Below are 13555 nucleotides of genomic sequence, written 5' to 3'. Positions count from 1 at the left end.
ACTTTTTGATAAATGTTGTTTAGAGGGGTAAAGCAATGATTAAAGCTGGTTTCACATTAGAGACTCAGGCTAAGGTCTGAGTACTCCTGATCACATTGTCTGGAGCGTTTCATCAATGTGACCACTGAGACACTTTAAGATGTGGTCTCAGGCATGATTCATAGGTACTCCAGCACATTAAGCATGGTGTGAATGCAACCTGGCCCAAGTACAGGGTACTCATTTTATTTTATTTATTTATTTTTATTTATCCTTTATTTTAACAGGGAGGACCCACTGAGACCGATGTCTCTTTTCCAGGGGTGCCCTGCAGTTACACAGAAACAGAACAAATGAAAGCAATAACACAGCAACAACAATATCAATTACAAACAAGCTCATATAAAGACACATTTGCACTTATAAAAAAAACTGCCAGTTTTGCTGTTAAAAACATTTTAAAACAGTTACAGTCATTTTCCTTGAGAAGTTCAGACACTAGCGCTTTAAAACCATCATAAGAAACAAGAGAGGGCAGCTTAGCTGTCAACTGGAAATTGTTCCACATAGTGGGAGAAGAGCTGATCTTAACATGTCATGTGTCTTTAAAACCATGGTATCTGTACAGCACAGGCCCATTTCATCCTCTGAGCTGGGGGTAGATGTGGAAGTAGGAAAAAGGCTTATTTTAAAAATTAAACATCCACAGTAGCAGGATGGACTCCATTGTCTACACGCTGCAGAGACTTCAGTCCTGATTATTTCTTCTCCTCTGTTTGTGTTTGAGCTCAGATGAAATCATGTTGACTCCAAACAAACACAGGGAGAGAGATTGAGTTATTAATCATTGATGCTCACAGTTATGGAGTCATGTTTTCTCTTCACTTCAGACTTCACTGACCTTCACTGATGATTGTTTGCTGATGATGAAGCTGTGTTTGACTCTGTGCTCCTCTCACACAGAGAGAAAGAGGATTAATGCACATCTCTGACCTTCATCTCCACTGAAAATTACATAAACTCTAGGATAGGAAAGATGCAAGAATTTTAGTTTTTAATAAAATCAACAATATTTTGATAATATCAATCAACTGTTTGATGCCATGGCAGTAAAACTATAAGTCCATCCATCCATTTTCTAAACCTCTTACCTCGTTTGGGGTATCAGGGGGCTAGAGCCTATCCTAGCTGTCATTAGACAAGAGTTGGGGTTCAGCCTGGACTGGTTGCCAGTCAGTCGGCCAACCAGGCACGCTCACGCTCACACCTACGGCCAATTTAGATTCACCAATTAGCCTAACGAGCATGTTTTTGGTGTTCGGAGGAAGCAGGAGTACCCAGAGAGAACCAATGCATGCATGAGCAGAACATGCAAACACCACACAGAAAGGCCTTGACCAGGAATCAGGAACCTTCTTGCTGTGAGGCAACAGCACTAACCACTGCACCGCCGTGTAGCACCAAATAAATAAATAAATAAATAATAGAAGTTCTTAATGCTGAAGACAGTAAATACTCAAAGAAAGACCAGTAGTCAACACAGTTGGAAATTAGCACCAGCCAAATGCAGGTATTTTTGAGCAGTGTCAGGTGAATTTGCTCCGATAACCAGCCAATTGGACGGGTTAATAAAAGTAGCCTAACCTTAAACAGAGATTTTGTTAAACTGCATAAATTAAACCTTCTTTTCTCCTGGTTCCTACTGATTTTGTGGGCGAAGCTGAGTGGACCTACATGCTCACCGACCAAAAACCCTCCTCCTCCTCCCTGTGTCAGAGGTGCTGTCCAGTGTTTACAGGCTGCTGTGTGCTGGGATGGTTTGACTCAGAATGATTTAAGAGTAGTTCCTCTATGCAACTAGTATGTCTGCTTAAGAAATGTTTGAACCAGTGTCTTGCAAAGTCTTCAGGCCAAAAAGTTAAAGCCTGAATTTTGTATGAGACTGCAGAAAAGGTGCAGAAAATATTAAATTCTAGCAAATCTAAAACTTATGATGCAGGAAAAAGCCTATGAATTTACAGCAATATGCAGTGCAATAACTCCCTCTTATTAAATAGCCTGTAACTTGAATAATATAAGCCTTGATTTTTATATTATACCTCATTGGATAGTCCTTCCTGTTAAAACAGAGTCGCTGGTAAAAGATGTTTGTGGCTGGTAGATTTTTTAATCCACCAGCCACAGTCAGTCGTTGGCCAGCCCTGTATTACAGCCAGCATTGTGGTTAGCAAAAACATAAAGGGCCGATACCTTTTACAAGCCAGGGTATTATCAAGGGTTAATATGCAGATTCCATTCCATAGCTCAACTTTTTTTGACTTTACAGAAGAAAACGCACATGTGATGCCACTCAACCAATCAAATCAGATTACTCAGACCAGACTGAGTTAAGGAGGAGTCTGCAGACAGGAACGTTTACAGTGGTAAAAACAGAGCCAGTCAGTGGCAGCAGAGATGCTATGATCATGAATAGAAGATGGAGGAAAATACAAGTTTTCATCAAAAATAGGCAGACTGTTATATGTTCATTCTTTAGAAGAAAAACAAATATTTAGGACAGTCAACGTCGTCAGCTGGTGATCTTTTTGTGCATTATACAAAGGAAAGAATCGGGGTAAATCCTGGCTGAGATGGAGGAGTAAAGGTTCATAGAGGTCACGGTTCAGTTCATATCTAGGTTTGGGGTCATGGTTAAGTATGAGTTTAGTTCATCAGGCAAAAATAAACTTAAAGTATCTGATAAGTCACCTCCCATTTATTTCCTGTAACTGACAGTAGTGCAGCTCCCCAGTTAGTTCCATCCAGTGTTATGTAGAAGAACCTTTAATAGCTGGTACAGACTGTGATGGATTAAACAAGAAATGAAAAGAGGAGAAAAAATGCATAAAACCCCAACAACACAGACATGAATAGCCTTATATCTGCTTGTCTAAAATCCTAAAATAAATAGGGCATAAAATGAGCATAAATTACGTGCACTTTAAGGAACTGTATTGTAGGTATTTTTCATTAAATGTGCAGTGACACCATTACAAAGTTGTTCTTTAACAGCCGGTGCAGTGGTTACAAGACAGGCCATTGCAGCAGAGCACTTAGACAGACACTTGGAGCTGCTGTTCTCTACTTCTACATGCCCATGCACAGTCTTAAAAATGTACAAGCATCATTAATGTCTTTAGCACCCTCAGCTTTCACTTTTTGAGTCTTTTTAAACACAGTCAGAGATTAGGAGAGGACAACAAAGCCAGCGTAGCTCACTGAGAGGCAATTTTTCTTCTTTGTGTTTTTTGTGTGACAGCATCTTCCTTTTCCTAGTTATAGTGGTTAGCAAACAATTAAGAGCTTTACTGCCACTTAGATTGGAGGGTGGATACTCTCATATTTGTTTACTTTTTTAAAATGCTTTGTTTTGTCGAGTACGTGCACAAAAGCCCTGATCTTTGGGACAAATACAAATACTGTAACACCCCTAAGAAGGTATGGGTGATGTTGGGGGCTCTAAAAGTGCATACCAACCCCTCAGTGACAATGTTAATAGTTGTTGGTATTGTGTTGAATGTTGCCTGACCTCTAAATAAACATATTCGGACAAATAAAAAGTCAAATCAGGACCCCTCTCCCTAAATTGTTTGAGTAGAGGTCACATCTGTCCTAGACTCTGTTCTAAAACCATCTGATGTGTAGTCGGTCCTCCACAGACCTTTATTCTGGGTCTGGGTCTGGGTCAGGTCCGGACCACAGATGAACTAACACAGTCTCAGTTTATGTGTTGACGTCTCAGAGAGTTGGAGCAGATGCAGACTGGATCTGGAGCTCTCAGTGTCTGTGTGTGTGTTTTTATGCGTGAGGGGGCGGAGCTTGTGCTGTGAATGTTTCTGTGGATGTGTTTGAGTTCTTTGCTTAGAGGCTCATTAAAGCCAACACAGAGACTGTTATGTTGTTCCTGCAGACAGAGAAGGCTTTGAGCTGTTTTATGTGTTTTAATAAAGAACAGAAGAAGACTGAAAACTAGGGGTCATATTTTCCATCTTTTACCCACTGATGATTTAAAGTCATGGACGTGGTCTGTGTGGGTGTGAGGGAGTAAAAACATTTAGTGTCATACATGCAGACTTTTAGATCTCGTGGTTTCTGGAATTTTCTGCAGAGTTGTAAACACTGCTCTGAATCAAAACACTAGATTACCATAGAGGGCCTGGGTAGGATTTTTTTGGCCACAGTAACAGGACAGTGACAGCAAAGTACGCTAACCTTTAGTTGTGCTTTGGCTGTTTGCTTACATGAAGATTACAGCCAAAAATGTTCACCTTAACAACCAACATATTGGCTATTATTATCGGCCTATGTCAGTTTTGAATCGTAACAGTACAAACAAATAAGTTAGTGGAGTTTTAGTTAGCTGCAGTCTTTTACTTTGTTAAACTCTAAAGTGTGTTTTAAGCTCTGAATTTTGTTAATTAGTCCATCTTTAAATTTTCATTTGTGTATTTTAAGGATTTAAGTGTCAGATCTGAACTATCTGAATATCAGTAAAGGAATCACCACTTGAAACACACATGATTAGCAGTTATAATACTTTTCTTTATTAGCAGTTATTAATGTGCACTTATTGCCATTATTTATAATTGGCTGTGTGGCTGTTCTGGGAGCCCCCTGCCCTTTCAAGAGCCTATGTGTAAAGCATTTAAGCAGGAACAGCACACATTCCTGCCCTTCCTGTGTCTACTGAGGCAGGGAGAGAAGCAGCAGAGCAGAGCAGGCATCAACAACAACAAAATGACTCTAGCCGTTTTTACACAGAGAGTCCGCAAAAAAAGGTGAAAAGGAATGCCCGTGTCTGTTCCGCAACGAGCAATTCACACAAAGGTGTAACAGAGCTGTGCACGCACGAGATTACACACACACACACTGACGGCCCGTAATCAGATGGCAGCCACTGCCCGAGCTGCTGCTTTCAATGAAACTCGAAACTCTGGATTTCTCGGTTCAAAACTTTGTATTTTCTAAATAGAATAGGGGGAAAATAACATGAACATTCATTTTGATCGATTAGATCCAGTTGACTTTTTTTCCTCCATGTTTCTGAGTTGGAGATCCGACTTTAAGCATTGTCACAGCGCACTATTTATGTCAGAGGTCAGAAGATTCAGAGTACCGAGCTCACCTGAACACATGATGCAACTTTTCAGACAGTGCTGTGAGCAGAGATGTGTCTGCTCTCTCCTCTCCTGTACAGAGTGTGATCAGCTCTCTAACCTCGCAGTCTCTCCAGTTAATCAACATTATTCTTTGTTTTATCCCCCTGTTGTTTCTCAGATGAAATGCCGCTCGATTAAACTGTGCTGGTTTTTAAATCTCCTGTTTATGGACACAGTAGCGCACACTCACCTTTGCGGAATGCCGTGACGTCCTTTCAGACTCGTTGCAGAAAAGTCTGTTATGGCTCTGATACTACCTCTCAATCCGGATCAGAGGTGGGGCGAGATCGACCCCCCCATTGCGGAACAGTCGCTTTCATACGGAATGGCGTTGCGGAACGAAGGCGTAACAGACACGGAGAAGAGAGGCAGTGTGAAAGTAGCTTTTGACTAAGCCAGATACATGATAATGGAGGAGCTGGGGTGGAGGAGGGTTGAAAAAACAGCTTGCAGAGGGAGCAGCAAAGAGTAGGCAGCAGTGTATGATTAGCCAGTAGCAGAGTGTGATTAGCCAGTAGGGTGCTTTGAAGCGAATGAGTCAGCCATCAGCTGATGAGGGCTTGGGTGAGATCAGCGGATTTCAATTTTAAGGTTGAACTGAACTAACTAGGCCTGCCTAAACTAATGCTGTATGCTCAATACATATTTGATGTCAGCAAAGATTCAAAATCATACATCCTCTTAGGTAACCTGTAGTTGCGTTTCTGCATGTTGGGTTAAAAGACAGCAATTTTAGCCAGATACTGTAACCTTTTGTTGCATTTTTTGGATTTCAGCAGACTATGGTACCTTTTGTAGTATTTTGACCATTCTTTTACACAGGAGTTCCAGCCAACATTAGTAACCTTTGCTGTATTTTTGCTGTTGGCTAGCATGCTGATCACAGCTGAAAATGGTAATTTTTGTAGTGTTTTGGCTGTTGGTTTAAATCAGTGGTTCCCAACTTGGGGCCAAGAACCCTTGGGGTAGCGCCAAAGATCTTAGGGTAGGCACAAGGCTTAGTCTGCTCTGAGGTTGTCAAAATTAGATGTCCACATATCAATTCAGATCACGATAAGACACTTAGTAGACAGATTATACAATGGTCTTCTGGTTAATGATGTAGAGTTTTCTTAGGGTTCTATCAATTAAACAGTGAAATGGATGTGGATTTTTGGCAACAATATAGTAGCTATTTTTTTCATGTTGGTCTTGGAGGGGGGCTTAGATTCTCTTGGGGGCTCTAAGGAAAAATGGTGAGGAACCATTGGTTTAAATAACAGTGATCCAACCATTTATTTACAGAGCAAAGAATATTCAGAAGTCATTGTCATCCCTTCTTTCACTTTGTAAGGCTAGCATTAAGTTTGCTGAGTTTCAAGAAGGAACACGTACATATTGGTATTGAAATCAATATTTGAAAATGAATATGTAAATATTCCCCTGTCAGGTACAAGAAAAATCCAGTAGGATCTCTACAAAATTCTGTTGAAAGTACAAGGGAGTTTGGGAGGTCATACATCAGTATGAATAAGGGGGTTTGAATCCTTTGTCAAACCTCCAACTATGGATCAACCTGACCAATCAGTGATATGTTATTTTTTTAGAATTGGTGTACTTTGAGCCTTCCCAGAGGTGATATCAAAAACAGGACTAGGTCTGATCCTTAGAGGAAATTCTGCTGAAACAGTAGAGTCAAGACCAGATGAGCTGGTACCATTATGCCATCGGACCTCTTTGAAAACAAATGTTGTCACCCTCTGCTGGACGTTACTGAGAATACAGCCTCTAGAAACCTGTTTCTTATTTATCCAAGCTGATGAGATTGTGGGTATTTCAGAAACACCTCTTCAAGTGTAGAAATTCAATGATTTAGAAAGTGAAGCCTTGTTTATTAAACATCATGTCTGAACTGTAGAAACCCTCTTCTACCTCCTCCTCTTCTGCTTTATGTCTGTCTCTGCTGACTCTCTCTGAATGATGCTGTAAAGCTCTGAACCAATCACAGAGCAGCTTCTCGTTGCTTTAGTCTGACTAATCAATGATCAGATGCTTCAAAGCTTCACTAACACTTCTCTCTAACCTCCAAACTTACCGCCTGGTTTATTCCTCTGATTGGACTGTATGAATCTGCTGTGGCTATAAATACTAATCAAACAAACTGAACTCATTCATAGCCCAATAACTGATCACAAAAAGGGGCGGAGTCACTGGAGCCATCCACACTGATATGTTCTTATTACAAACAACAAAAGCACTTGATGAGGGATGCAGCATTGTTTTAGAAATAATCCAGCTCAATGAACATCAGAGATCTCAGAATGTGAAGGGATTGAAACGGTCTGAATGACGAGCAGACATTTATAGATGTTAAAATGCCTTGAGGGCTTGTCTTGGATCCCAACAACATGCATGGGGAAGTCTTGGACTTATGACAGAAAGACCTTTTACCAGGGATTGCTAAGATCCTAAAAACTTGGAGAGACCAGCTGCCCCTGTTGAGCAGTCTGAGGGTGGAGATGGTATCAAACCTTCTAAAGGCATTTTCCCATTAGACATAACCATTCCATGCTTTTATTCTGAACAGAAGAATGGACATTTTTGAACCTGCTGCTGACTTTATTCTAGTCTGAAGACAAGTCCGCATGTAGCCATTTGAAAGTTTTTCTGTGTTTTTACCTTTCATACTCATACTAACGGTGTTATAAGTCACTGCAAACATCCTAAATGAGAGATTTACTGAATAACAATGGCCTTCTTATACCGTGCTGTTCACTTGTGATGCCTTATAAGACATACTGTGCTGAAATCTGGGGAAACACATATAAAATGCATATTTAGCTCCAATAATTAACCTGCAGGAAAAAAAGCTGGATATCATGAATCTACCAGTCAGTTTTTCGCTGGATCATCCATATTAAAATTGGAGAAACTGCAGGTAGCGATTAGCACTAGCACTCATCTACATCCACTGTCGCAATGGAAATTCAAGTGATAACCAGTGAGATCAAACAGCAAAGAAATCAGTAGTCATCCATATTTGTCCACACCAATGCTGTAAACACTTACTTTAAAATCTTCATCATGGTGTTTTCAGTGACCTATAAAACCATTTGTGTGAGTTCAAAAGGTAAAAAACACCGAAAAACTTCAGTTTTCAAACACCTACATGTAGACTTGTCTTCAGACTGGAATAAAGTCAGCAGCAGGTCCAAAAATCTCATAAGTTGAGGTTCAGTGGATGTGGATGTTCACTGTTATGGTTAAAACTAAAAACCTATCAGTGTGGATGGATCCTGACTCCCCTGACTCTTTAAACACCTGTCAGTGTGTAACCTTCTTCCTCTCTTCCTCCAATAAAGAGATCATCCAGAGATGCAGCAGGCGGAGCTTTGAAACTTCTGGATTATGTAAGAGTCCAACACACACCATGTCCACAGACTGACAAATGATAAAGCAGAGATGTAGGAGAGAAGGAAATACAACTGAGGGTTATTAGGGATGCATGATACTGGATTTTTGACGATATCCGATATGCCAATATTTTAAAACTCATGTTGGCCAATAACAATACCGATATTTAATTACATTTTTTCCACTGTAAAAAACACCAATTCCACCCTGTACTACAAATATTTCTTTTGAAATATTGGTAGTCTATGTTTTTAGAAACTGACAAAACATTTGATTTTTATAAGAAATGAAGGTTGTGTTGTTTTTTTCAAATACAGCCATACACTAATGAAAAACTTACAGTAATGCCTTCGGGTTACATGTGCATTACATGCTACATTTATTTTTAAAAGCACAGCCAAAGTTATCTGCATCTTTAAGGGCAATAAACAGCAGCAAATTAACCTGCTGACACTTAGCTCCACAGTGCAAAAAAGAAATAGATTATACATTTAGATTGATTCTCCTTAATACTCAGCCAGTTTGCAGGATGGCTCCCTGACATACTCCTGACAAAGGGCTTTAAACAACAACAACAAGTCAGAGTCCTAAATGCAAAACAAACTAGCTATAGTTCAGAGCTTAAATATGATTTTAAATTTTTGAGACTCAAGATGAACAAAAGAAATAAACCTCAACTGAAGTAGTTCTCCTGATTCTGCTTTAAACAGCACAAACTAACCAAGCAACCAAGTTTAATGGGCATTTCACCATAAACACTCTGTAACAACCCAGTTACACCCACATCTCCAATGCTGGAGACAGGACACCTGCAGAGTGTGTGCCATGCACAGGAGACTTGGCACACAGAAGTTCATCATTGCTTTTGCCATGTTTCACGCACATGGCACGACATGCACATTCTTTATCTCTATTTTCCATATCTGAAACATGTTATCAAAAGCGGCTGCAATTGCGGCTGCTTAGTGAGCACAACTGTGAGTGTTGGACAGAATTTTTAAGAGTAAAATCCTCATCTATCCACTGAGGCAGAGAGGCTCAACATGCTAAAAGGACAAACACTTGATGTCCATATATCCGTGGTGAAGCTAATATGTTTAGCTTTAACAAGGATCTTCTCTATGTGACTGGAAATGAAGTTTTGCAGTTCAGGTAAGGCTACAAGCGCCTGCTAGGTATAATGTAGCGGGGCTTTAAATGCATCATTAGCCCGCGGAAGCCGTATATTCCACCATGCTGAAAGGCTGATTATCAAGAGCTATAAATTCAATGATTTTCCTGTTCAGCTCCTTACCTTTGGATGGTCACTGCTGTATTTTTTGGCTTTGTCGAATGACTTAAGTAAAGGCTGCTGACAAGTTTTGGCGTGTTGTCGAGTCCTCCTCGCATCACATGTACTTCACAAGCAATGCAAACAGCTACTTTGCTGTCTTGTTCCCACACCTCAAACTTCTCCCACACAGCTGACATGTTGAGTTTGTTGTTGTTGGGGCACGTCCGGTGTCATCGTGTGTGCTTAATTATGATGTCACATTATTGGCCGTACAGATCAGTGTAAATTTTATTATCGGCCGATACGGATAATTAATTTTTTAAGCTATTATCTGCCAATACCGATATACTTCCAATAATATCGTGCATTCTTAAGGGATATGTGACAACCTACAGCTCCTGTATGGAGTCAGATCAGTCAACAAAATAAAGACAGATTCAGGAATAAGATCACAGTGAATATACTTATTTATATAGAACAAGGGTGTCCAAACAATTGTGATAAACTCTGCCCCGTACAGCAGAGAGGCTCATCTCCACATTCAGACACAAAACAAGAGCAAACTGCAGGAAGCTGACAAACCTTTGTTGGAGTGCTCAAGACGATAAGAGTGATAAGATTTATAAATCAGAGCTTGAGATGGAGCAGAGAGAGGAGAAAATGAGAGTTATTCATGCTGTAATCAGGAAGACATGGCGCACTTGGATCTAATTAAAGCTGAGCCCTACAATGACCTATCAAAAAGGGACATATTTCTGTCAAAGATCAACAGCAATTTTACATTTCTAATTGATAAAACCCTGATACAGATGCAAGGCCAACCATAACTGGGGATAAAGGGGAGAGCTTTCTGGGGCCCTGCTAAACTAGGGGCCCATGGAGGTCAGAACAACAACATTTTTTTCTTTTCTTTTCTTTTCTTTTTTTTTTTTCTTTTTAATCACAAATAACCTCTCACAGCCCAGCTGTATTACAAGTCATATGCACTTTTGGAGGCACGCTTCTAATGGCTTCCTCCAGTAATTTATTGGTAATGTATAGGCAATAATTTAATGTATAGGCAAGTATATTTACATGAGTGTTCGTGATACAGCCGAACACATACACAAACACAGCTTCAAACAGCTTCAACATGAGCTACAGAGCATCTGATTTTATCGTCATAACTCAACAGTGTTTCAGCTCTAACATGAACTACACAACGTCTGATTCTATCATCATATCTTTGTAGTCTTCCAGCTCTAATTTAAACCACACAAAATCTGATTCTATCATCATAACACTGCAGTGTTTCATTTCTAACATGAGCTTTAGAGCGTCTTATTCTATCGTCATAACTCTGCAGTGTTTTAGCTCTAAAATGAACTACACAGCATCTGATTCTTCCATCATAACACTGCAGTGTTTCAGGTCTAATAGAGCTACAGAGCATCTGAGTCTATTGTTATAACTCTGCAGTGTTTCAGCTGTAACATGAGCTTCAGAGCATCTGATTCTACCATCATAACTCTGCAGTGTTTCATTTCTAATATGAGCTTTAGAGCATCTGATTCTATCGTCATAACTCTGCAGTGTTTTAACTCTAACATGAGCTACAGAGCGTCTGATTCTATTGTAATAACCCCGTTATGTTTCAGCTCTAACATGAACTATACAGCATCTTATTCTTTCGTCATAACTCTGCAGTGTTTTAGCTCTAACATGAGCTTCAGAGCGTCTGGTTCTATCGTCATCACTCTGCAGTGTTTCAGCTCACACACAGAGCCAGAGGCCTCACCTCTACAATGCCACATTCACCATTGAGGCGATACATAACTGGAGCTGACATCAAACCGAGGCGGGGGCAGCAGCTTCTTGAAGTTGCTCTCACATTGGCTGTGGAGGTGAATGAGGCGGGTTGGGGTGTGTGTGGGGGGGGGGGGGGGGGCTTTGAGGGTTTTGGGCATTCGCTCAATCATACTCTATCCTGAGGAGCAGCAGGTACAGCGAGGAAATATCTGAACATAAAGAAGAAGTGGAAAAAGTCTATTTAAATCAGTCTAATGACTGTGTTTTTATTTCTTTTCTCTCCTTTAGGTTCTGGAAGAAATCTCGTGCTACCCAGAGAACCACGAAGCAAAGGAACTCAGACGGATACTGACCCAGCCACATTTCATGGTGAGTCAAAACCCACAATCAGACTGTCAGAGCCAAACTTAAATTGTCTTTTTAAACTTTATCACTGTGCCGTGTTATCCTGTCAGATGTCTGCAGGAGGCCTCTGGGCAAACATTCACAAGTTAGAAATACAACTTACCCACTACAGATTTGGGTTCACAAGAATAAAATAAGACTTGGGTTCATGAGATGAGGTTTGGGTTACCAAGATGAGATGAAATTTGAGTTAACAAGACAGGACAGGATGAGATTTGGGTTCATGAGACCTGAAAAGATGTCATGTTGTAAGACTTTTGGGTTCAGGAGATCAAGGCAGATAAAACTGTAAGATTTGGGTTCACGAGATGAGATTTGAGTCCAATAGAATGAAACGAGATGAGATGAGGTAGGATGAGATTTGGGTTTGCAAGGCGAGAGAAGATGAGGCTTTGGTTCAAGAGACAGAAGGAGACATATGAGATTTGAGTCCAAAAAACAAGACCAGCTGAGACCAGATTTAAGTTTACAAGATGGCATCAGGTTTGGGTTCATGAAATGAGACAGGAGGGATTTATCCTAACAGGTCAAGTTTGAGCTTTGCTCTGTTTTCCTCTTGCTGCACATAAATGTTTGAAAAGTTTCAGTGTCATCTTTCTCAGTATTTTCCAGCACAGTACTGGTTTGTCACAATAACTGCTGCTATGTCTATAGAGCCTATTTATCTTATTAACACTGTTTTTATCTCTATAAAAAATCTCATGACGTTTCAACCTCTCTTAGCCTTGTGGGACATTATCTTGTCACATCCCAACAACTCAGAAAATCATGCCCATCCTAGCTGTATAAATAATTGTGCTGTTTTCCCATGATAGAGAGCATCCTGTCTGGTTTTTTGTCTTGTCTTTAGATGCTTGAATGAATTTTCTGACTGTGGTGTTAGAAAAAGCTTAAGAGAAATGCATGAGTCAGAGGGAGTATTTCTGCAGCAGAGCATCGGTTTGAGATAAATACTTCTCCCACAAATGTCTGCAAACTTCATGCTTAAACTTCATTCATATGTGCATCATTCATTCAGCTGCAGCAGACAGACGTGTGTGATGAAGAGGAAAGGGTTAACCTAGTTTGGAGAAAGTCAGTCCCAGGCTGTCAGCAGCCTCCATGTTAATCCTGTCACATTAAAGCGTCTCTGATCAGAGGGCGGTCCTGCATCGCTCAGACAGAGAGGAAGGGGAGGGAGAGGGAGGAAGAGGGAGGAAAAGTTTACCTCTGTTAACTAATGAGGGGAGAGGAAATGTTATCGATGAAGATGGATGGATGCAAAGGGACGAGCAGAGGAGGAGGGGAGGTGCTGACGGAGGTCAGTAAGGCGTGTCTGATGAGACGTGTTGTGTCGGGTCAGAGGACTAAACAAAGAATGGGTGGGGGGACAACAGCGTGGGCCACATTCCAGTGAGTTCAAGTCAAAGTGAGACCTGAGAGGGGGGCGTTTGTTTATAAGGGCATGATTTTCATCAAGTTATTTTAAGAAAGAGATGAGTAACATATCTTTATTGTTGTAGTCCTCACTGGTTCACAT

General features: G+C 40.5%; 1 protein-coding gene across 18 annotated transcripts in view; it reads left to right on the top strand.

The window, feature by feature from the left end:
- Positions 1-13555, top strand: part of caska (calcium/calmodulin-dependent serine protein kinase a) — a 177677-nt gene that overhangs the window by 132990 nt on the left and 31132 nt on the right. For 10 of the 18 annotated variants that reach the window (XM_041806635.1, XM_041806630.1, XM_041806646.1 and 7 more), the window contains 2 exons: positions 8519-8566; positions 11920-12000. In XM_041806635.1, coding sequence (XP_041662569.1) covers positions 8519-8566; positions 11920-12000 — 129 coding nt within the window. The remainder of the gene's footprint in view (positions 1-8518; positions 8567-11919; positions 12001-13555) is intronic. The other 8 variants (XM_041806648.1, XM_041806644.1, XM_041806641.1 and 5 more) reach the window with 1 other exon arrangement.

The sequence above is a fragment of the Cheilinus undulatus genome, linkage group 15 (genome assembly GCF_018320785.1).
Source record: "Cheilinus undulatus linkage group 15, ASM1832078v1, whole genome shotgun sequence".
Classification (NCBI taxonomy): domain Eukaryota; kingdom Metazoa; phylum Chordata; class Actinopteri; order Labriformes; family Labridae; genus Cheilinus; species Cheilinus undulatus.
The sequence above is the reverse complement of the archived record's forward strand: the minus strand, read 5'-3'. Positions and strand labels throughout refer to the sequence as shown.